Here is a 25,834-nt window from a genome sequence, read left to right on the forward strand (position 1 = left end):
ATCTTCTTTCAACAAAGATTCCTGCATCAGTGTTCAGAATCAGTTTCTTCAAATTGAAGCACAGAACTCAGAAGCTGGTTCTTCAGGTTCCTTTTTTTACAATCTTGCTTTCCATTCCTCTTGTTCGCTTTATTAACATTGCTTGCTTTTTCGTTCTAGAGGGACAACGATCTTCTTCAAAACCACGAGTTCGCCTCACAAGAAGGTTTAGAGATTCTGGAGAAATGGAAGAAGAATCTACAGAAGTTGATGACTCTTGCAACAACAAAAAAACAAAAACTGTCTGATCTTTCCTTGTCTATGCTACTCTGTTAAGTTGCATTAATGCTGTTACAGATCTTTTGAATACTGTCAGGAATAGACAAGCTCGAGCTGATGCAAAGCTTGTGTTTTGTGTTTTGTTGAAACTTATATGTGTCCCTTGCGTTCCATTTAGATGCTTTTGCTTGGAAGGCTGACATCTTCTACATTGTTGTTAGCAATGAATTTTATACCGTGTACCTCCCGAATGCTTATCAACATATGGTATATTTATCCGTTTATTCATCAGCGCACCTAGCTTTTGTAGCCATGTAACACATTGATTGCCATGATTCTGTATGTGTAACGAACTGCTCTATCAATTTGCTACACAATTTGACAACTGGAAGTACTGTCATACAGATGCATTTTGTCTGAAGCGAGCTCTTTTTTTATCTACCGCACCAGCCAGTTTCAGAATTCCAAACAATTAGACCGCATTTACATTTAATGCAGACTTTCCTTTTTTCTTCATACTTTCTTACAGTAATCGACTTTTAATCTATGTTGTACTCTTAATATTTAATCCAAACACGCGATCATCATCTATATAAACCCTTCTTAATCCCATCTAAATGGGCATTCATGCAGGTTACTCCACCGCGCAACGCCGCGGTTATACCTCCTAGTTAGTATCAAATTATACACTTAAACCTTCAACAACAAAATGTCATGAAACAATTTTTTGTCCAATCTTTCAAATTTCACCGGTGATAACTACCAAATTTGGGCTGTAAAATGAAGTCCTACTTGATGGCTAGTGATCTTTGAGATATGGTAGAGACAGATTCTATTCCTGAACTGACGAAAGATTCAACAATTGTGAGATCAGAAGGAGATCAAAAGCAATGATGTGCATTCATTCAACAGTTTTCATTGCAGTATTCACAAAAATTATAACTTGTGAGACTGCAAAGGATGCTCAGGATGCTCTCAAAATAGCTTACCAAGGCAATGATAGAACAAAATAAATGCAAGTTTTGAACCTTAGGAGAGAATTTAAACTCCTTAGGATAAAAGACATAGAAAACATTAAAGAGTACTCTAATAGACCCTTAAATGTTGTAAACAAAATCAAATTGATTGGAGAACAACTTCTAGATAGCATAGTTGTGGAGAAAGTCTTGGTGAATTTACCAGAGAGGTTTGAAGCCAAGATTTCTTATCTTGAAAATCTAAGGGATCTCTCTCAAATGACTTTGGCAGAATTGGCCAATCCTTTAAAGGCACAAGAACAAAGACGAGCCATAAGAACTGAGGAACTCGTTGAAGGTGCTTTTCAGGCAATAGATACGGATCAAATTTAACAAGTTGACAGAAACAAGCGAGAAAAATAACAAAGATGAAAAGAAAAATGGCAAAAATCCTCTGTTTGCACACTGTAAAAAAAAAAAACCTCACATTTTTCAATATATTGTTCGTTTAGGCCTAACATTCAATTTAGGTTTTGCAAGCAAATGGGACATATAGAGAGAGTTTGCAAAAATAAAGGAAAAAGAGGACATCAACCTTAGATGGTTGATAAACAAGAGAAGGAACAACTTTTTGTGACCACTTGTTTTGCAAGCAGTAATTCCAGTACTGAAATTTGGCTAATAGAGAGTGGTTGCACTCATCACATGGCATATGATGAATCTATATATAGAATGGTTGACAAATCACAAATCTCCAAATTCAGAATTGAAAATGGAGATTATATTAAGGTGAAAGGCAAAGGTAGTGTGCTATTGATTATGGTTTAGGTACCAAAATTATTTTTGATGTTTTGTATGTACCTGAAATTAATCAAGATCTATTAAGTGTTGGGCAGTTATTAGAGAAAAATTATTCAGTCGTCTTCAAAAATAAGACTTGTGGTATATATGATCTAGTTGACAATGAGCTTTTCTCAGTGAAAATGAGAGGCAATAATTTTTCTTTGAATTTGTTAGAAATTGACAATTCTAAAGTGCAGTACTGTGAGCAGAAAAATTCAGATGTTGCTAAAATTCAAGAGGAGATCATTGATGAGGTAATTGAAGGAGATTATGTTATGAAGATTCACGAAAACCTACCCAAAGATGATGGTGGTGACTAAGTTGATGAAAAACCATACAAAAATTTGAAGAATTGTTTTATGTCGCTCGTAACAATCATTTTTTGTATTGCAAATTTCTTATTCAAGTTCATCTATTATGCATGGGAATTTCATTTTCAAGTTGCAAAGAAGTCATTTGGATACATTAAGAAACTTAGTACTGAATTTGAAGTTTGGCTCAAGAAACCAAAAGAAGTAATTCATTCCAAGACTGATGATCAAATTGCAAACATTTTTACAAAAGTTTCAGTTAAACAGTTTCATTACTCTTTACAGTCTTACTGGCAACATTGATCACATCCCTTTCAGCACTTTCTGTACTATTGCAGTTTTGCAGTGTTTGTCAGATTCTTTTAAAACTAAGAATAGCTTTATTACCTTGTCAAAGCAGGTCGCGATCGAGCTCCCTTACTTTCTTGTTTAAGCTTTAATATATGGAGTTCTAGTTTTATGCAATGATTGGGTTTGCATGGATGGCTGTCAAGTTCTTTTGATACTTTTCTTCATGTATTTTACCTTCTTGTACTTCACAGTTTATGGGATGATGACAGTTGCAATTACTCCAAACCACAACATTGCTGCTATTGTTTCATCTTCGTTTTATGCAATATGGAGTTCTTTTTCAGGTTTCATCATTCCGAAACCAGTAAACTCTTTTCCTTAATCTGGCATCAGGTTGAGCTATGAACTATGTTTTTTTATTTCTTTCACTGCTTTTCAGCAGCGGATTCCAATCTGGTGGAGGTGGTTTATTACATTTGCCCTGTGGCATGGACATTGTATGGTTTAGTTGCTTCACAATTTGGAGCCATCAAAGAAAGACACGTTTGACACTGATCAAACAGTAGAAAACTTCATCAGAAGTTATTTTGGATTTAACCATGACTTCTGATGATTCTTGGCACTTATCATAGTTGGAACAGCTGCTCTTTTCACAGTCATCTTTGCCTTCGCAATAAAGATATTCAACTTCCAGAAAAAATAAAGAGTAGCTCTACAGATGAACCATGAGGAAGCAAATGATTAGAGTCAAAAGTGGTGACTCATTATGCAGTCAGACTAGCTAATTACTTGGTACCTCTCCTCTTGGATTTTGTTTCCAAGTTTTGCACCAACCTCTACCAATACTGATCTCAATTTTTCATTTTTTATACTTCAGACAATATCACATCCCTATTATCCATTGATCATGTCCTTTACGCCATATAAAATATGTACAACGGTATACTATCTTTCCCTGTAAGAAATTTACAATGTTTTTTACTATTTAAAAAGTTATCGACCATTGTTAACAATTAATTTTATGTTAATACAGCTAAACTCTATATAATTCTCTTGCATTATCCCTATGTGTTAGGCGGCACATCCAGCCCCTATGGACATTCACCTGATCTTTTGAACTCTCATGCGATTGAATGTAACAATCTATACACTTGAAGAGTGGCGGCAATCCATAAATTGCTCAATGACCATAATAAAACTTGCGGAGAAGAGTGTAGTAATTTAAACTTGTGCACGTGTACTAAATTAATCACACTGTCTCTACTAAATTAATCTTTCATTAACTTCATCTATATCATCTATATTTGCTTTAGTTGTCTAGCATTGTTATGGTTGTAGTTCTATGCATTTGTTGCCCTTCTAATTGGAATTGGGTGGAGAAGATTGTGACTTCTTACTAGGATAACTACAAAAATAATTATGAAAATAGTTGCTATAGTTGTCACATTTACGACTATAATTTGTACCTTCCTAACATTTTAGAGTTGTTCAAATATCATTTCCTTTTAATTTTAATGTTCAAACTTGTATTAAAAGAAAAATGTCTAAACTAATAGGGTAAAATACATAAAACCTCCTTGTGGTTTACCTATTGTACATAAAACTTCCTCATTATTTAAAAACCCACACATAACCTCCCTATACTTTGAACTTCTTTGGATAATGGACAGAAATCATCCAAATTGACGGAAAGATGTAAATTTCCTATATTAACCCTATTTCCAAACTAAATCAAAGGTTAACTTAGGGCTCAATTAAAGTTTTAAAAACATTATTCCTTCATTTGAAACAAAGGTAGAACTAAGGGGCTCATTTGAAATTTTATAAGAAGTATCATCCTCTTCAAGGAAATGTCAGAACAGTCTAGGCTTTTATTTCTTCCTTTTCTTCAGAACATTTTTTTGTTTTCCCTTTCCCCTTTGATTTTCCTTTATTTTTCTTGCCCCATCAATCCAGCCAACACCACCCTTTCATTGCTACCATCATCTCACTATCACCATCTCGCCATCTTCATTTTCAACAGCATCTCTATCACCGCCGATCTAGACTCATGACTTTTTCATGTGTTCTTCTGTAAAATTAAGAACCCAAATCTAAGCAGCAACTTTTTTGGAGACTTGGATTGCTTAGTCTCTTTCTCCTCTGAATCATTAGTTTCTTAGGCAACAAAACCGGCTCTTTCGTTTGTATCTTCATCACCAATCGTTCGAAGGTCTCGGCCCCATCGCAGTTGATTAGGAGGCTCTGTCTCTCAGTATTCCAAGCAAGCCAAGAGGGTCTTCACTCTCCAATTACATGAAGGCAGTGGACCTCGATTTCTCCTCCTTGCCCGCCTGTTGATTTTTCTTTTTTTGCTTCCCTTTTCCTTTCCTTCCATCCGTCCTTCAACTGACACCACCGACAAATGGCCATCGTCAGATCTAATTTTGCTATTCATGTTTCCATTGAATTTGGGATTAATTTGAAGTTGATAGCAGAGCCACTATGTGATTGATATGTTGAAGGCTTTTGGTGTTAGGTTGGGATCACTGATTGAGAATTTTTTGTTAATATTTTGAGACTATTAGATTGAGAATTTTTGTTGTTATTTTGCTCTCTATCTAATTGGAAATTTTTTGGTGTTATCTTGGGATCATTGAGCATTGAAATTAGTGATGATTGGTGGTAGAGTTGCTGGTGATTGGTGGCGATGGTGGAGCTACTGGTGATCGGTGGTGGTACTGATGATGATTGGTATTCACCGGTGTCGTTGACCATTTTGGTGTTATTGACCAGTTTGGTAGTGAGCAGGGAAGAGATGGAGAAGGAAAATAAACCAAAAAAAGGAAATAAAAAAAAAACTGCAAAATACTGAATTGTCCTTGACAATGTCACTTGAAACTCACTTAATACACGCGTGTATCACAAACTCCATTAGTTTGGATGCTTTTCATCCAAGTTCCAAAGAAGTCCAAAGTATAGGGAGGTTATGTGTGGGTTTTTAAATACTAAGGAAGTTTTATGTACAATAGATAAACCATAAGGGGGTTTCATGTATTTTACCCAAACTAATAATAGCCAGGATATGATTCGAGTTCGTTGCATCTAATTAATTTTCATTCTTAGTTTCAGTAATTTTATAAATTTTTAATCTTTAAACATTTTGTTCATTTGGACAAGTACAACCAAGTAGCCACTTGATTTATTTTTCTAATTTATGCATTTCCTTGAAATGTTTCATTAATAATGAAATTTCTATTTCCTTGAGGCCCTCTATTAATGATATATTGGTTTATAGCTTTATACAGTCCTATTATCTTTTTACTTTTTTTTTTTTGGGTAGAAAATGAGGTGAGATGAATTCAAATTCCATCCATACTAAATTGGCAATGATTTAGCCTTTCTGAGTGACAAGTATGCCAGCACCAGTTGCTTGTTTATACATTCTTATCTTAGTAGGAGCCGCCTAGTGCTGTTAACTTTTCTATCATTTTTAAATTACCTATTTTCTCCTTACAATAAAGGAAAATGGTCCTATCATATTCATAAAATCATCTTTTCATCAATTAAAAACTTTAAATTATGTCAAGAATTATCCATATCTATGGGTAACTACCAAAAAATAGTTTTTTTTTTTTTTAAATTAGAGGAAGAGTAGGATTTAACAAGATGGAGAAATGGTACAGGGAAGGAGGGAGGGAGAGCAGGATCGGAATCCAGAACCTCTAATTCATGATTTTCAACTTCAAAAACTAGTTATCTATACACTTCTACTTTAATAAAAAATTTTAACAAAACGAATCTCAAAGTGTAAAACAAATTTCTTTGAAAAAAACTTTCGCAAATAATTATAGCTTTTACTATTCACATACACTTAATTAGAGTGTAACTCAAAACCACTAATATTTATATAGATGATTGTTGTAAAGCTTTATTGCAGCAATAATGGCTTGAGATTGACATAAATTACATAGTATCATTGCACTTGGCTGCAATAAGGCACTGTATTATTGGTAGAATGTTGAAAGCAAAAGGGGATTTTGTTAGATGAAGTGATGCACTAACAAAAAAAAGCAGTCAAAGCACTAATGTTTTGGAAACCACTCATCAAATTTTCAGTAAGTGGAGGGCTATTTATTGAGAGAGAGAAAGAGGGGACTTGGATGGGCTGAGGTGGGCGGCGGTCTCATTTTTATTTCCATTTCACTTGAATCATTCGTTCCACTTAGTGTGTGTATTAATTTTTTTTTTTTTTTTGGACATTATTTCATATCCGGACATACAACTTTTGTTCTATCATCTATGTTGGGTGGGGGACGGATTGAGTGGTATAAGAACAGAGTAAGAGCTCTCAAATTCAAATTCTTTCTAGTTTCAATAAAAAATAAAAATAAAAAAAACCTTTGTTATACGTGTAGATTTCGAACGTGCACACCTACTCAAATGATTTATGTAAGCGTACATTAGATCTTGCACAAGATATATCAACCAAACATGATTAACATTCCCCAATCCCATTAACTTGAGTAATTTTTACAAAGTTCCTATTTAAATGAACATTTTATTAAGTTCAAAAAGATTTTTTTTTTTTTTGAATATCAAAAGATCATAATGTAAAAGATTTTGTTTGTGCACATCTATCCAATATATAAGAGTAATAACTTATGTAAGTGCATATTAAATCTTGTACAAAATAAATCAACCAAACACAATTAACCACTCTCATTCCCCCCCCCACCCCCCACCCCCTTTATTTTGTAGGAAAAAATCAACATGGATCAAGGTATGATTCCAAAATTATAAGTCACTTATAGCCTATAGGGATTCTTACTTCTTACATATCACTACCACTATAACCCTCGCAACTCGAAATCAAAATCTTTTGTGAGAAAGTGACCAGCCGTTCTAACCAAACTGACTTGTGTTGGCATCCCAATCCCATTAACTTGAGTAATTTTGACAAAGTTCCTGCTGGAATGAAAATTTTATTAAGTTCAAAACGATTGCTTTCAAATATCAAAAGATTATACTGCCATAGAGGATTACATGCATTGAATCTTAGACAGAAAAAGTTACTAAAACGTTATATCTCACCACCATCTCAGTGACACATGAAGTGCTTTCATCAGTGGAAATTTTGGTAGACTTGAGAATTTTATTACTACAACGTGATTAACTAGTAGCATTATACAATTATACTACATTATAGCCATATTTCTTCAAGTCTGCTTCACTTTTTTCTTTTTTTCCTTTTGTCGACACGATATTTGCTTATGGTGGATATATATATATATATATATATATATATATATATATATATATAATAATAAAAAAAAAAGGCTGTTGTGGGTGACCAACTCACTGAACTCATATTGGATTTGGATCTTCAAGATTGCTGCTTGATATTGAAATTTTGGGTGAATTTACAATTAACGTTTCTTTTGTTTCCTTTCCCACCGAGGAAAAAACGAAAGGAGCTGAGATTCCTCCACTCCTTTTCTCCTGGAAAAAGATTGCAAGGTGGTAGAAGGCTTAAGCTCTATCCGCTTCCGGGGCTGGACCCATGCAAGTACTGTAGGACAGCATACAAGAGATATTTTGTGTGTTCAAAAATTGACTCGCCATCACATCGAATCTTGTGATCTTCAACGACTTTAAAGAAAAAGATAATTTCTGGAAATCGTTCACCACAATTTGATTGACATCATAGAAATCTGTATTAATTGACACGTTAAATTTGCACTAAAAATAACATATTGCAATTTTATAGACATAAAGATCTCAAAAGGAATTGTGAATTGATTTGAAAAATACAAGAAATTTCAAAATCTTTTCTAAGAAAATAAATCGCTGCAAGTCCCTCCCGTGCATATTACAATTGTTTGATTTGCTAATAATTGATTTAAGTTCCAATAATAATGATGGGATGTATGAAGATTGAACCAAAATCCAAAAAAAAAAAATTCAGATAAATCTGACAACTAGATATGAAATAAGAAAAGCTACGGAAAAATATTAGTAGAAATTCTTGAAAAAACAGAAAATTCGCACTAAGAATGCATAAGAGAAACACTGAACTCTCGTTAAGAAATGTTAAAGAGAGACTTTATCATAAATAACAAAAAGCAAAAACAAAAATTTATGGGTACCGAGTGTGTTTGGACAGGAGATTATTTGCCCAAATATATTTGCTTACATCATCATTACAATTTTCAATACACCTTTTTATCTTTTCAATTATCTTTTTATCTCACATACATCACATCACAAAAAATACTTGTAAAAATATCTCAAATAATTTACGATCCAAACACACTATTCCCTAGGCCACCACACATTGGAGAAAAAGTCAAAAAGAGAATAAGCTAAACTTCTAGTTGCGATATTTCCCATTATTCCATAAGTGTTGAATTAAAAAAAATATTGAAAAAATTAAAACAGTAAATTAAGTTGTCAGAAATGCACAGGAAATCTGTACTTCAAAGATACTTTTATTTATGCTTTTAGTTTCAGCTCATCCATCATCGATATAGCGCCACACATGTAAAACCATGACACATAACTTCCTGATTCAAATTGTGCCCCGCATCTACTCAACAGTTATGAAAAGATAAAAGTGGTTTATGTGGTTGTCCAAAAATTGTGATATAGTACTAGTACCATCGCATAAAAAATGCAATTGTAAACCAATTTATACGACGAGGTAATGAAAATTCACATTCTGTACAAATTTTGTGGTTCTTAAACCACAAGATGAAGCAAATAAGTAGGTAGAGTTTACAGTAAGAAAATTATTCAACTTCTATATCTTATTCCTTAATCATGATTTTATAAGAACGAAGAGGAACAAGGGAGACTTGAGAATTGAAATAAAGATTAGAGAGCTGATAATTATAGCAATAAAGGTGATGGGCTCACTGCTCATGCATGTAATAAATGTTTCTATCAGTTAAACTTAGGTCCTAGTGTGATGTATGCAAGGACGTTCATTTATCATTAGCATCCCAAGAGATCAAAGGTTCATGAAATCTCTCCATAAATATGCAGAATTTGGTATAGCATGAGCCCACTACACAGTGTCCCAATTATGAGTTATCCTATCTTAAAATCTTTTAGTAGTGCTACAAAACACAGAGAATAATTTGGTATCACTTTGTCTGAAGAAAAGGTTCACCTGAAGAAATGATTCACTGAGAAACAGAGAGTATAATTTGAGATCTTATCTGATTAGTTGTGCTTCAGTTCCAGGAGGGTCTGAAGTTGGCATAACCAATTTCTGCTGCTTCAAGTCCTGAAAAATGGAGACTGGTGAATTACACAGACTCGGTAGTATAAGGCTAAGTAGTACTGGTGAATTACACAGACTCAGTAGTGTAAGGCTAAGTAGTTCAAACTTATGGACAAACACAGGCATGGAAATCTTTTCGAGGTCTAGTCGAGAAGAAGAAGAGGATGAAGAAGAAGCACTAAAATGGGCTGCTTTAGAGAAACTTCCAACATTCAAGCGTGTACAAGTTGGTATACTTAAAGAAGAAGAGGGTCATCACAGGGAAATTGATATCAAGAAGCTTGGCCCTCTAGAGAAAAGGAACATAGTTGAGAAGTTAGTGAAAACTGCTGAGGAAGATAATGAAAGATTTCTTTTGAAGCTCAGAGAACGTATTGACAGGTAATTGTACTTCAATTTTGAAGCAAAACAAATGAGATTAATGTGGGATCAATTTCCTTTTTCCTGGTTTAATTGTGTCTTATAAGTTGGTTGTAGAGTTGGTATTCAGCTTCCAACTATTGAAGTTCGGTTTGAGCATTTAAACATTGAAGCAGAAGCTTATGTTGGCAGTAGAGCTCTGCCTACAGTATTTAACTTCTCTGTCAATATTTTAGAGGTAATGGATCTATAAATATTCACTTTTTGATACTGCCATGTTTATCAGCAGTTTTCCAATTGATAATAATTTTCTTATTTTGAAGGGTTTGTTGAACAATCTCCATATTCTTCCAAAGAGAAAGAAACCGTTTGTGATACTGCATGATGTCAGTGGAATTATCAAGCCTGGAAGGTAAGGGAAGCCAGTACTACAAAGAGAATTTGTTGACTAGACTTAAAAGTTGGTTTCTAAAATGTGATCTTAATTGGCAGAATGACACTGCTATTAGGCCCCCCAAGTTCTGGGAAAACAACATTGTTGTTAGCTATGGCTGGAAAATTGCAATCTGATCTGCAGGTAAGGAAACAAGAATTCTTGATTTCTTGGTTGTTGATGATGACTTATTTCGTCCAATGACTTAATACCTCCTTGTTGGGGACCACAGGTTTCTGGGACTGTAACATACAATGGCCATACAATGGATGAGTTTGTTCCTCAAAGGTCTTCAGCTTATATAAGTCAACATGATCTTCATATAGGTGAATTGACAGTGAGAGAAACAATTGCCTTTTCTGCGAGATGTCAAGGAGTCGGACCTCGTTATGGTGAGTAAGAGTCTTCTAATCATTAAAACATTTTGGTTAAAGATTCCAACTCTGCTTCCAGATGATACAACTCCTCTTACTTCACTTTCACTTGTAAAATTGGCAGAACTGATGACAGAAATGCTGAGAAGAGAAAAAGAAGCAAACATTAAGCCTGACCCCGACATTGATATTTACATGAAGGTTAAATTATCTCAACTCAAAAATTTTTTAACATGTTGGCATTGGCCAAAACGCTTCTGCAAACTGCAATAAGCTTTAATCAGTCATCTGTTTTTATCATCTCAAATTGCCTTGCCTTAATATGATTGTTTTGATCTGTCAGTCTTTGGCACTTATAGGGCAAGAGTCCCATGCTGCTACAGATTATGTTCTAAAGGTAATAACTGAAGTTAGTAAAAACTAATAAGATTAATTTCTTACCCCCTTACTACATTTTCAACTATCAGTTTGTTTCTTTTTGCTTCTCATTTGTATGCAGATCTTAGGACTTGATATCTGTGCTGATACTCTTGTGGGAGATGAAATGATACGAGGGATCTCAGGAGGACAGAAAAAGCGTGTCACAACAGGTAAAAACTTAAAGCGTAGAATCTTTTTTTTTTTAAAAAGCGTATAGAATCTTGTGCACTTCAAGGCAGATTCTCAGGTCCCTCTATCTCTTCTCCTAATTGAGGGATGTGTGCAAACTACAAGTAGAGTTACTAAGCCTTTGGAAACTACTATTATTTCTGAAAAATGGAAATGCATACTGACTTCTTTTCCTTTGTTCAAAAGAAGTTGTGGTTATGTTTCCATCCCTGAGTAGAAGTATTGTGGTTATCTGTAGCATGTAGACCATTACAAATTCCACCTGCACCTATCATTACGTATCCTCACCTCTCAAGGATTTCTTTTTGTATAATGGATAATGCAGGGGAAATGCTGGTTGGACCATCAAGGGCACTTTTCATGGATGAGATATCTACTGGTTTGGATAGTTCAACAACTTTTCAGATTATCAATGCAATGAAACAATACATCCACATTCTCCAAGGAACTGCTGTAATCTCACTGCTGCAGCCTGCTCCAGAGACTTATGACCTATTTGATGATATAATTCTACTATCAGATGGGGAAATTGTGTATCAAGGACCCCGTGAGAATGTGCTTGAATTCTTTGAACACATGGGTTTTAAATGCCCAGAGAGGAAAGGAGTTGCTGATTTCCTCCAAGAAGTAAGAACAGATTTTGTATGGTGATTCCTTATACGCCTTTACTAAAGACTAACCTTGAAGTAAGATCAAATCAAGCCACTAACTTTGCCTATTATTGTTTCGGCTGGCAATTAAAGGTCACATCAAACAAAGATCAAGAGCAGTATTGGTTTCGGAGGGATGAACCTTTCCACTTTATTTCTGCTAGGGAATTTTCAGAAGCATTTCAATCATTCCATGTTGGACTGAAACTATATGATGAAATTTCTGTACCTTTTGACAAATCCAAAGGACACCCTGCAGCTCTAACAAGTAAGCAATATGGAGTTGGCACGATGGAGCTTCTGAAGGCATGTGCATCAAGAGAATACCTGCTCATGAAAAGGAATGCATTTGTTCACATATTCAAGATGGCACAGGTTGGTTGGATGCCGTAACCATTTCTTCTTTTCTTTGGAATAGGTGAATATATAAATATTTGGCTTTCAGGTCTTGTGACAAGACTGTAATGACTGCTATTTCTCACATTTCAGCTTTTTCTCATGGCAATCATTGTCATGACTATGTTTCTGAGAACTGAGATGCACAAAAATACAGTAAATGATGGTGGAATTTTCCTGGGTGCTCTGTTTTTCACTACTGTTGCACTAATGTTTAATGGATTCTCAGAGGTTCCCCTCAGTATACTGAAACTTCCAGTGTTCTACAAGCAACGTGACTTTCTCTTCTTCCCTGCCTGGGCATATGCTCTTCCCACATGGATCCTCAAGATACCAATCACCCTTGCTGAAGTTGTTGGTTGGGTCTGTTTGACTTATTATGTTGTTGGATATGATCCTGAGGTCGGAAGGTAAGTTACAAAATAGTCTCTTCTCAGTGGATTTTAGTTGCGGTTTCTTAGCAGGCTAGAACTGATCATAAGTTAAGAGTAATTTTTGCATTTCTGACCTTTCAATTTTCTGACTAAATGCGACTGCTCATATTAAGTGATACGCTAAAACAAATAATTACTGCGTCAAATTTAGGCCAAAAATTTATTAAGTGCAGCTTTTGCGATCACTGTCAAGCTCTTCTTACAAACGGTTTTACATCATTATTCAACACAAGGGGAAAATCTTTACTGCTCTTTTGATTGAGATTATCCAATATTTCTGGAGAACTTTGAATCAGAATCAAAATCTACAAATGCAATATGATATTGTTTGAATATTGAGTATTGATGTCTTTAATGTTCTCTCTTACCTGGTTGTAAGACCTAATTTAGACCCCATAGAAAAATTACCAGAAAGGATGAATTGATTAGACCTTCATGTCTCATGTTGATTGGCAGGTTTTTTAGACAAATGTTTCTTCTCATTTGCATTCATCAGATGGCTTTAGGACTCTTTCGGTTTATGGCTGCTATAGGAAGAGATATGATAGTGGCAAACACGTTTGGGTCATTTGCAATACTTGCAGTTCTTGTACTAGGTGGATTTATATTATCAAGAGGTAAGGAGTATAACTTTTGAAGGATTATATTTGTCTGCAAGTATTTTTCTTATTGCTTATGTAAGCAAGATTTCTTGAGATAATTGCTACTTGTTTGCAGAAAACATAAAAGCCTGGTGGATATGGGGTTACTGGATCTCGCCTTTGATGTATGGGCAAAACGCTATTGCTGTAAATGAATTTCTAGGAAAGAGCTGGAGACATGTGAGCATTTTTCATAGGTTTCTGCAAATATTTGAAAATGATCTCTTGATCTGAAGCTGGAGATTCTGTAAATGTTTGTTTTGCAGGTTCCTACTGGCTCAAGAGAGACACTAGGCGTATCACTCTTGAAGTCTCGTGGTATATTTGCAGAAGCGCATTGGTATTGGACTGGAGTAGGAGTTCTGGTTGGATATATGTTTCTATTCAATTTTCTGAACATATTGGCTCTGACATACCTCAAACGTTAGTGTTAAAGTTTGTCCTAATTTACTATCTCTAACAATGAAGCAAATAAACGAATCTTTATATATGTCAAGATTTATAAATGCAGCGATGGGGAAACATCAGGCAGTACTGTCTGAAGAACAGTTACCAGAGAACAGTGCAAAAAAAGGAGAGGTTAATGTATTGTCATCAGAAGGGAAGAGCTCTTCTGGTGAGTCATCACTTGCACTGCCCTTAGTTACCATTTCTTGATTGATAGTAAGCCATTCTGTATCAAATCCTGCAGAAGGACGTACCAATGCTGGAGAAACTATTTTATCAAGGTCCAGGTCCAAAGGTACAGGCAGCCCTGATCAATCTAACTCAAAGAGGAAGGGAATGGTTCTACCATTTGAACCCCTTTGTATGACTTTTGAAGATTTGAGATATGCGGTAGATATGCCACAGGTATATCTTGAACCTGGAAATAATTGTTACAGTTACTTTTTTACTGTTGATCTGAGGGAAAGAGGACAAATGATGAAACTCAGATGCTGAAGTTATCCTCTTTACAGTCATCTAATTTCTTTTTCCTTTTTCTTCTCACAAATATAAGAAAATTTATTGGAAAACTCTTATTAAAAATGTGTTCCTTCCAGGATTTTCATTTGCAGTTCACTGTTGATATCATTACAAAATCTAGGCTATTCTTATACTCTTTGCCATCCACACATCTGAAACACACTGTTCTTGCAGGAGATGAAAGCTCAAGGTATTCCAGAAGACAGGCTGGTTCTTTTGAAAGGTGTCAGTGGTGCGTTTAGACCAGGAGTTCTAACAGCTTTGATGGGTGTTAGTGGGGCTGGTAAGACCACTCTGATGGATGTCTTGGCTGGTAGAAAAACAGGTGGATATATTGAAGGAACAATCACTATATCTGGGTATCCAAAGAAGCAAGAAACATTTGCTCGTATAGCAGGATACTGTGAACAATTTGACATTCACTCTCCTCATGTTACTGTAAATGAGTCCTTGCAATATTCTGCATGGCTACGACTGCCTCGTGAAGTTGATGCTGAAATGAGAAAGGTCGTCCATGATCTGAAATGTTTTAACCTGATAAAATATTTGGCAGATTTTCTTCTTCCTGTACACATGTGAATCAATTGAAGGTCGGTGAATGAATTGCAGATGTTCATTGAAGAAGTCATGCAGCTAGTGGAGCTGACCCCTCTGAGGGAAGCACTAGTTGGATTGCCAGGAATAAATGGTCTTTCAACTGAGCAACGAAAGAGGTTAACTATTGCTGTGGAACTTGTTGCCAACCCATCCATTATTTTCATGGATGAGCCAACATCTGGGCTGGATGCTAGGGCAGCTGCAATAGTGATGAGAACAGTGAGAAACACAGTGGACACAGGCCGAACTGTTGTGTGCACAATACATCAGCCAAGCATTGATATCTTTGATGCTTTTGATGAAGTAAGTACTGGTCTGGCTCCGACATCTCATTTGTTTTCATTTCTCAGCTAAAAAGGAAACATAGATCAATAACACGAGTAAGATTTGCAGCTAGTGCTCCTAAAGCGGGGAGGAGAAGAAATATATGTTGGCCAATTAGGACCCCATTCATTTCAGCTAATCAAATACTTTGAGGTGATGATGCGTCCTATGACATACTTGAAAAAGTTCTCGAGATAGTAAAGTTTGTAACTCTGCATTCCTTCTTTCTCTAGGAGATCAATGGAGTTAGTAAAATTAAAGATGGTTACAATCCTGCAACTTGGATGTTGGAGGTAACTTCTGTTGCACAAGAAGCAGCTCTTGGTATTGATTTTGCTGAAGTGTACAAGAGTTCAGAACTCTATAGGTAGACTACTCTCAAATGTCACATTGATCTGACATATATTCTTCATGCTTGGTAGATGTTTGATTCTGGATCCAAACATACCTCATAACGTTTAAATGTTACTATCCTCAAATGCACTGATTAGGACTCTTTGGTGATTTAGGAGAAATAAAGCACTAATCAAGGAGTTGAGTTCACCTGCCCCAGGTTCCAAAGAACTATACTTCCGGACGCAGTATTCTGAATCGTTTTACATCCAATTTCTTGCTTGCCTCTGGAAACAGCACTGGTCATATTGGAGAAATCCACGATACACTGCTGTTCGTCTTTTTTACACAACAATTATTGCTTTAATGTTTGGAACAATTTTCTGGGATCTTGGCACGAAAAGGTGAATTTTGTGGGAAGAAATGAAGTTTCAAATATCACCTTTCATATCCATTTGTTTATTATCTCCTCCACGCAAAGTTTTCCAATTCTTGGAATGTACAATTTCAGGAGGAAGCAACAAGATCTTTTCAATGCAATGGGCTCAATGTATGCTGCTGTCCTGTTTATGGGTGTACAAAATGCTACATCAGTTCAGCCTGTTGTGGCTGTTGAGAGAACAGTTTTTTATAGAGAAAGAGCTGCAGGAATGTACTCATCTCTTTCATACGCTTTTGCGCAGGTAATGACTAACCTAGTTACAATTGCAAAATGTGATGTCACAGTTACCCATATTGCAGGCAAAAATTTATGCGTCCAATATATGCTGAAAGATGCTCATCCCAAATTTTGATTCGTTAGATAAAAGATTACGATGACAACTTTTTGCCATCAAACTCTTTTTTCATGCAGATGGCTATTGAGCTGCCTTACGTTCTAATTCAAGCAGTCAGCTACGGAACTATAGTTTATGCCATGATTGGATTTGAATGGACAGCTACCAAGTTCTTTTGGTATCTGTGTTTCATGTACATCACCTTGTTATACTACACATTTTATGGGATGATGTCAGTGGCAGCAACACCTAACCATAATATTGCTTCAGTAGTATCATCAGCTTTCTATGCAATATGGAATCTTTTCTCAGGATTTTTGATCCCTCGAACGGTAAGGTCCCTAGCAACCCTCCTCAAGATACAGATGATAGTTGTCTAGAAGTAACTAGAATTCAATGTGTTTCATTTTTTTTTCCTTCCATTGCAGAGAATTCCAGTGTGGTGGAGATGGTACTACTACATCTGTCCTGTCTCTTGGACATTGTATGGACTACTTGTTTCACAGTTTGGAGATGTAAAAGAGGAGCTTGAAACAGGTGAAACAGTGGAACAATTTATGAGGAGTTACTTTGGATTTAGACATGACTTCTTGGGATATGTGACACTAATCCTGTTGGGATTTGTTGCTATTTTTGGCTTCACTTTTGCCTTCTCAATCAAGTCATTTAACTTTCAGAAAAGGTAAGAGCTCTGAAGCAACAAGACAGACTCAAGGCAACTTTCTGAGAAAGTGGGCTTACTTGAGCAGGCACTTTACCTTCTTAGACTCAAAATAATACTACTACTTTCATGGAATGAAAATATATGTTAACTTTTGTTCTTGTACTATTTGCCTCATGAAAGTAACATTCAATATATCTCCTTTTTTTTTTTGCACTTTTCAAGATTGCATACCAATTATTGTTGATTTCTGATGGAAAATCAGCATTGAAACACCATTTAAACATAAAGCCCCAACAATTCAAAGTAGCTCTTTGAAAGGCTTTTATTGCAAATCAACGTTGAACTTTGTTAATCGGCATCACACTTATATACTAATTAATTCTACATGCTTGAGTGAGATTTATAAGAACTGGAAAGTTCTTAGAGTCTTTTCTGCTGTTAGGTCTAGGGATCGATTCAAAATTCGAATCCTTGACCTAGCAATTGGGGATGAAAAGGTGTGGAGAAGGAGGATAAAAAAAAGGTGACAATTATGATTTATTAGAAAACTAAAGTCAACGTTGATTGCTCGTTGAAACCAAATTTAGCATTCAAGTAAATTATTGCCATTAATACATATTTATTATTTATAAAATTATGCTATATATACATATATATATATATATCATTGCAGTAATTGCGCAAGAAATTGATCTGATCTGAATTTAACTGACTTCACTTTGTTAATTGATTGCAAAAATAAACCGTCAACTAGTTTTTTTCCCCTCTTTTTCCTGTAGTTGTTTTTGTTCTAGTGCTGGTCTAGGGGCTTGTGGGTAGCCCGTTACAAATTTTATAGGGGGATGAGATTTTGTTTTTTTTTTTTTTCACCCTCTCTTTTGACAGAATAGGAGATGAGACTAACCCTTACTTTTCCAAATTGATTTGACAAGAGCACTAAATGGAAAGATAGATTCATGTCTCCTTTTATTTAAATATTTTGTATCTTTTGAGAGTTAAAGAGGATAGAACCTGAGTACCTTATCACTTCCAGAACTCTGTATACAATGTAGGGGAGGGCTATAATTTTAAGGATTTTTATTGTTATTGATAACTTTGAAATTCTCTTAATAGTCCCTTATTAAGAAATAACATAATTACAACTGTTAGAATTTACTACAACAAATTGTGGAAGAATCTACTACTCTAATTTTGCTCTGTGTAATAATTCAATATGCAATAACTGTTAGAATTTTTGAAATCTGCTGAAAGATGCATTGGTAGCCTAGTCTGGCGTTGGAATGAAAACATTCACCTCCTCCAAAAATTTCAATTATTTAAAAGTCAAAGAATTAACATGAAGTGCATAAGATGAAAGTGGGTATAATATGACACCATTTTTTAACATCAATGGACAACTTTTTTACTAACACAATAAAAAATTTATAGGAATCTGGTGATTGCCAGCTCAATAATATCATGATCTTGTCCACTTGAATAAGGCATCAACTAATCATTATGAAAGAATACTTTGATGCTAGTTTTGCGATTGTGGTGGTTTACGGAGGAAACTGATGGGAACTGAATCACCATTAGATTAGATGGGTGCACCACACACCCGTACGAATTTAGAACAAGCCTCGTATAGAGGCATATTGATGGGAAGTAAGATTTGAACTATTGATCTTCCACCCTACAATTAATGTGGTGGCCAACTCCTCTAGAGAAAGTTGGTTATGGAGAAGCACTTAACTCGATAGAATTTTCAGCGAAAATATTTTTGAAGTGTTTAGTTACGTTGTTTGGATGCATAGTGCAAAAGAACTTTTTCTATTTGATAATATATATAATTCTGAACTTTGAAATATATTTATCCCTTTTATTTACTTCTTTAGAATTTACGATAAAATGGTCAAAGCTTATTGTTTACTTTTAATAACGTTCTGGTAATTCTAAAAGTACTAATTTTGATCTTGTCTTGAGAGTGCTTTGGAAATTAAAAACTCTACCCGTAATCTGATAGAATTATACCTACCAAACACTCAAAAAGTACTTATATCACTTGAAACTAGGAGAAGCACCGATCCCCAAACGAGAGCGTAACTAGGACGTTGCATCGGGCTGCAAATTCTCTTCTCCATAATCCTAATTAAATGAGGTCGAAAGCCTAAGGGGATAACTAAAGATTAATCTGCTTGGCTTGGGGAGTTTCCAATTACGTGTTTTTGTTTTTAGAATCTACAGTAACATACTCCAAAAACACTCAAGGTAAAAAAAAAAAATTAAAAAAAAAGAAAGCAAACCCTACCATCTCTCTTGTTTCATCCACCACCACCACCGCCCGCCTCTTCGCCCTCCTCCACCACCGTCACCCCTCTCCCCCAATAATAAATTCTAAAAAATATCTCAATAAAATTTTAAATTTATTAAACACTCCCAAATATATTTCGAAAAACACTTAATCCATACAAATTATTTATAGTAGGAAAATTGTTATGGTATCGAACAGTAGCCAGGCAACAGAACAGCTCCCAATGGACAGATATAATGAATTTAGCACAAAACAAGATGAATAACAGGAAGTATCAATAATGTACCAGTGAATGATCAATGAACTGAAATTGATATTGATTAAACAAGAAATTACAGAATTGGCGGGATGAAGGAAAGAAATGATAGAATGAAGGAAATCAGAGAAGAAAGGTTCAGGGAATGATCCCTTACAAATTGCTAACAATAATCCTGCCTTTTCCTCTACTATTCCTGTCTATATATAGAGCTAGCTAATAACAAACTCCTTCCGCGTTCACCCAGCTTGGCCATGTGAATAGCTAACTGAATCTGTTTGCAGAGCCACTTGCTGTTGAGCTCAAGTTGCTTGAGCTTGTTTCCAGCAAAGGCGTGTTTCTAACCTCACGCCTTTGTTTTCTGCTTCTCCTTCCTGCTTCACGCTTTCCTCTCCTAATGCACGCCTTCCTCCTTCTTAGTGGACGTGATATCAGTTTTCACGTTTTCAGCTTCCCTTCTGTTATCTTTACTAAGGCGTGATATTAAGTTCACGTCTTCAGCTTTATTTCTGCTCCATGACAATTGCTTCCCCTTCAATCAATCTTGTCCTCAAGATTGAAATCCAGGGAATTCCTGTTCAATTCGTTCAGCATCCTCCCAAGTAGCTTCAGCTGGTTGAGTACCCCACCAATGGATGAGCCATTGCACAGTTGCAGCATTTTTCCTTTTAACAATTCTTCGGTCTATCACTGCTACTGGCTCCACTCTGAGATGCCCCTGTTCGTCTACATTTGGTAGTTGAAGTATAGGGGTGGTATGGTCCCCGACCTTTTTTTTAAGTAGGGACACATGAAATACTGGATGTATCTTGGCTCCTTCAGGCAGCTTAAGTTTATAGGCAACCTTCCCTATCTTCTGCAATATTTGATAAGGCCCAAAGTATTTGGCAGACAGCTTGGTGTTGCCCCTTAGTTCCACAGTAGTTTGCCTATGGGGTTGTAATCTGAGGTACACCCAGTCTCCTGCATTGAAGGTCCTTTCACTCCTCTTTTGGTCAGCATATAGTTTCATTCTGTTTTGTGCTTCTTGTAAGTTGCTTTTAAGTAGTTCATCCAGGCGTTGTCTGTTCTTCAGATGGTCTTCCACAGTAGCCACCTTGGCTTGAGTGTAAGGCCCCAGAGCTAGTTGGGGAGGGGGTATTCCATATAGAGCTTCAAACGGGCTCATCTGAATGGCAGTGTGGTAAGTGGTGTTGTACCACCATTCTGCAAGAGAAAGCCAAGCACTCCATCTTTTGGGTTCCAGATGAGTCATACACCTCAAGTACATTTCTAGTACTTGATTCACCCTCTCCGTTTGGCCATCTGTTTGGGGGTGATAGGCCGTGGTCAATTCCAGTTTAGTTCCCAGCAGGGAGAACATCTCAGTCCAGAATTGGCTAGTGAATACCCTGCCTCTATCAGAGAGCATACTGAGAGGCATTCCATGCAGTTTGCAGACATGATCTAAGAATATTCTGGCCACTGTTGGGGCATCAAAGGGATGAGACAAACTAATGAAGTGAGCTGACTTGGTGAACCTGTCCACAATTACCATGATGGTATCCTTCCTTTCAGATAAAGGTAGCCCCTCAATGAAGTCCATAGTTACATGGCTCCAGGAATATTTGGGAATAGGGAGTGGTTGCAGGAGTCCTGGATAGGCAGTGTGTTCATCCTTGCACTTCCTGCAGGTATCACATTGTAACACAACATTCCTGATATCCCTATACATACCTGTCCAGTAAAAAAGTTGTTTAGCTCTGAAATAGCTGGCCTGTATTCCTGAATGTCCCCCTAGCTGAGACTCATGTAGTGTAGCAATAATTTTCTTTCTTATTTCTCCTGCTGAGCCAACCACTATCCTGCCTTTGTATCTGAATATTCCATCCTGGTAAGAATGTTCTGGTGGATCTCCAGGTGTAAGTACTATCTGCCTGATCATGTTCTGCACCTCCTCATCTCCTTGGTAGCTCCCTATTACTTCCTTCATCCATTCGGGTAGGACACAGGTTAGTTCAGTGCAATCTCCTTCCTGTCCACCTGCCCTTCTGGATAGAGCATCTGCTGCTATGTTTTCCTTTCCTTTCCTATAGTGAATCTCGTAGCTGAGTCCCAGCAATTTGGTAAGCCATTTCTGTTGAAGTGAGGTAGTGATTCTTTGATCCAATAGATACTTAAGGCTCTGATGGTCAGTTCTTATGATGAAGTGGTTCCCCTCCAGGTAGTGTCTCCACTTAGTAACTGCAGTCACTAAGGCTAGCAGTTCTTTCTCATAAATAGACATTCCCAGGTTCCTAGGCGCCAGGCTTTGACTTAGGAATGCTATTGGTCTCCTGTCCTGCATAAGTACTGCTCCAATTCCTCCGTAGCATGCATCTGTTTCTACCACAAATTGCTTAGTGAAATCTGGCAGGGCTAGTACAGGAGTGCTGCACATTGCCAGTTTGAGTTTCTGAAAGGCCTCATCTGCTGCTTCATTCCAGTGGAATCCATCCTTTTTCAGTAATATGGTGAGAGGTTTTGCAGTAGCCCCGTATCCTTTTACAAATCTTCTGTAATATCCTGTCAGTCCAAGGAATCCTTTGAGCTCCTTGACAGAAGTTGGTGTGGGCCAGTTCATCATTCCTTCCACCTTCTTGGGATCTGCCCTTACTCCTTGTCCTGAGATAATGTGGCCAAGGTACTCCACCTCTGTTTGTGCGAAGGAGCATTTACTTCTCTTGGCATAAAGTTGGTGTTCCTGCAACAGTTTCAACACTTCTGCTACCTGCTGCAGGTGTATTTCCAGGGAGGAGCTGTAAATTAGTATGTCATCAAAGAAGACCAAGACATACCTCCTCAGTTGATCCCTGAAAATGTGGTTCATCAGGCTCTGGAATGTTGCTGGAGCATTTGTTAGCCCAAAGGGCATAACCTTGAATTCATAAAGGCCTTGGTGAGTTCTAAAAGCTGTCTTGTGTATGTCTTCCACCTTGACCCTGATCTGATGATAGCCAGCCCTCAAGTCTATTTTGGTGAAGTATTTTGAGCCATGCAGTTCATCCAGAAGCTCATCTATTAGGGGCATAGGAAATTTGTCCTTCATGGTGAGTTCATTCAGTTGTCTGTAATCTACACAGAATCTCCAGCTACCATCTTTTTTCTTGACTAGTAACACTGGGGATGCAAAATGACTATTACTGGGTTGGATGATCCCCATTTGTAACATTTCTTTCACCAACCTCTCTATTTCTGTTTTCTGTACATATGGGCACCTGTATGGCCTAACCTGGAATGGGGTAGCTCCTTGCTTCAGTGGAATGTTGTGGTCGTGGCTCCTTCTAGGGGGCATGCCTTGAGGTTCAGCAAACACCCCTTGAAATTGGTCCAGCAAGCTCCTCATTTCTGCTGGTATTACTTCAGTGTCCTCCTCCCTTTCCTCTATTACACACAGCTGGGCAGATATTCCATATGTCTGTTTTTTCCTCCATTTTGCTAATTTACTCCCCTTGATGGCCTTGAGCTTGAGTTTGCTGACTTCCCCCTTCAACTCCACTGGTTGCCCTCCTTGTAGGAACCTCATGGAGAGTTGCCTGAAATCAAACTCAATAGGGCTATACCTGGCTAGCCAATCTACCCCCAGGACCATATGACAGCTTCCCAGTTTTAAAGTATTGAATTGGTGTGTGAATTGATTACCCTGCATTTCCCACTGTATAGCTCCTTGCAACTGCCTGGACTCTAATTGCTCCCCATTGGCAACCCTGACTGTTAATGGACTTCCAATAGTTGGTAGTTGTATGGTTTCTGCCAATCTTTCATCAATAAAACAGTGGGTACTCCCACTATCTATCAGAATTAAGATCTCCACTCCTGCTATCCTACCCTTAAGCTTAAGTGTCTTATGCTCAGTCCCTCCTGCCAACGCATGAATGGACACTTCTATGTTCTCATTGCTTAATTCCCCTTCTGGACAGTCACAGAACTCCTCTGTGTCTTTCCCTGATTCTTCTAAGGGTTCCCCTACCCCAAAAGGTTCATCTATCAATATGTAATTCAGGTGAGCTTGTTTACAGACATGTCCCAGGGTATATGGTTCAGCACACTTGAAGCATAACCCCTTTTCTCTCCTGTAGCTCAGCTCAGAAGGAGTAATCCTTTTGAACTGATCCACTGTACGGTTAACAGGTCTAGCATTTCTATTGGAAAAAGGTTCTGGTCTTTTAGGTTGGAAGTTAGGCCACTTTTCTTTAGCAGGTGGATAGAAATTTTGTTTGTTATTTGGTGGGGCACTGGGTGAGGTGGAATATTTCTGCATCATTTTTCCTTGGCTTTTTCTAAGGGCTTCCAAATGCTTCTCCTGCAGTTTAGCAGTTTCAATGGTGTCTGTTAAAGTAAGGGGTCTGGTCATCCTAACCATGTTCACTATTTCTTCTTTTAAGCCACTAAGAAAACATGATTTGTAATAAGAATCAGGTTGGCCAGGGAGATTTACCATTACTATGGATTTCAGCTGCTCGAACCTCTCCAGGTACTCAGATACACTCCCAGTTTGCATCAGTTTGTTGAATTCCTCTATGGCCTCCTCTGGATCTCCTTCTCCAAATCTTTCACACACTGCCATGGTTAGCTCCTTCCAGGGTACCATTCCTTTCTCATGATACATGCCATGGAACCAGATATCTGCCTTCTCCTTGAAATGGAGCTGGGCAATATCTGATTTCATTCCTTCCTCCACTCCATGGATCTGGAAATACTTGTTTGCCCTCCTAACCCATTCTCTGGGATTACCCCCATCAAATGTAGGAAAATCCATCTTGGGCAACCTGGTCCCCCCTTTACCTCCCAACCTTTCAGCTGTATCTGTGGTAATTTCTATCCGTGTCTCCCTCTCAGAACTACTACCTCCTACTTCCTTCCCCTTATCATTTAACTTGGCCATGATCTGAGCCATCATGTTCATCATCCCCTCATATTTTTGGTCTAAGCTTCTGATGGCTTTATCTGTGTTTTCCTGTCTATGCTCCATTGCCCTCATAGACTGTTCTACCCCATCATTCTTATTGGCAAAAGTCCTAACCACACTCCCCAACTCAGTGAGTTCTTTCCTTAGAGCCTCCTCCTGAGTCTTAGTCATCTCCCAATGGCTCGTAGCTAGCTCTGATACCACTGTTATGGTATCGAACAGTAGCCAGGCAACAGAACAGCTCCCAATGGACAGATATAATGAATTTAGCACAAAACAAGATGAATAACAGGAAGTATCAATAATGTACCAGTGAATGATCAATGAACTGAAATTGATATTGATTAAACAAGAAATTACAGAATTGGCGGGATGAAGGAAAGAAATGATAGAATGAAGGAAATCAGAGAAGAAAGGTTCAGGGAATGATCCCTTACAAATTGCTAACAATAATCCTGCCTTTTCCTCTACTATTCCTGTCTATATATAGAGCTAGCTAATAACAAACTCCTTCCGCGTTCACCCAGCTTGGCCATGTGAATAGCTAACTGAATCTGTTTGCAGAGCCACTTGCTGTTGAGCTCAAGTTGCTTGAGCTTGTTTCCAGCAAAGGCGTGTTTCTAACCTCACGCCTTTGTTTTCTGCTTCTCCTTCCTGCTTCACGCTTTCCTCTCCTAATGCACGCCTTCCTCCTTCTTAGTGGACGTGATATCAGTTTTCACGTTTTCAGCTTCCCTTCTGTTATCTTTACTAAGGCGTGATATTAAGTTCACGTCTTCAGCTTTATTTCTGCTCCATGACAAAAATTTTCAATTTTAATGTTACATTGTAGATTTTCAAAAACACCCCAAAACACTGAATCCATACGAATCATAGGT

General features: G+C 37.1%; 1 protein-coding gene across 1 annotated transcript; it reads left to right on the top strand.

Moving 5' to 3' along the window:
• Window positions 1-9,663: 9,663 nt before the first annotated feature.
• LOC113707447 (pleiotropic drug resistance protein 1) lies at window positions 9,664-17,696 on the top strand. Its single transcript, XM_027229786.2, has 24 exons — window positions 9,664-10,307; window positions 10,404-10,524; window positions 10,610-10,698; window positions 10,779-10,863; window positions 10,952-11,111; window positions 11,218-11,294; window positions 11,437-11,490; window positions 11,593-11,683; window positions 12,028-12,329; window positions 12,446-12,727; window positions 12,842-13,158; window positions 13,639-13,799; window positions 13,900-14,003; window positions 14,090-14,246; window positions 14,335-14,439; window positions 14,515-14,675; window positions 14,964-15,296; window positions 15,399-15,689; window positions 15,780-15,863; window positions 15,944-16,077; window positions 16,220-16,447; window positions 16,555-16,726; window positions 16,897-17,151; window positions 17,248-17,696. The coding sequence occupies exons 1-24, from the start codon at window positions 9,937-9,939 to the stop codon at window positions 17,503-17,505; spliced, it is 4,392 nt and encodes a 1,463-aa protein (XP_027085587.2). The 5' UTR covers window positions 9,664-9,936; the 3' UTR covers window positions 17,506-17,696.
• Window positions 17,697-25,834: the final 8,138 nt, after the last annotated feature.

This window comes from Coffea arabica, chromosome 8e (assembly GCF_036785885.1).
Source record: "Coffea arabica cultivar ET-39 chromosome 8e, Coffea Arabica ET-39 HiFi, whole genome shotgun sequence".
Taxonomy (NCBI): Eukaryota; Viridiplantae; Streptophyta; class Magnoliopsida; order Gentianales; family Rubiaceae; genus Coffea; species Coffea arabica.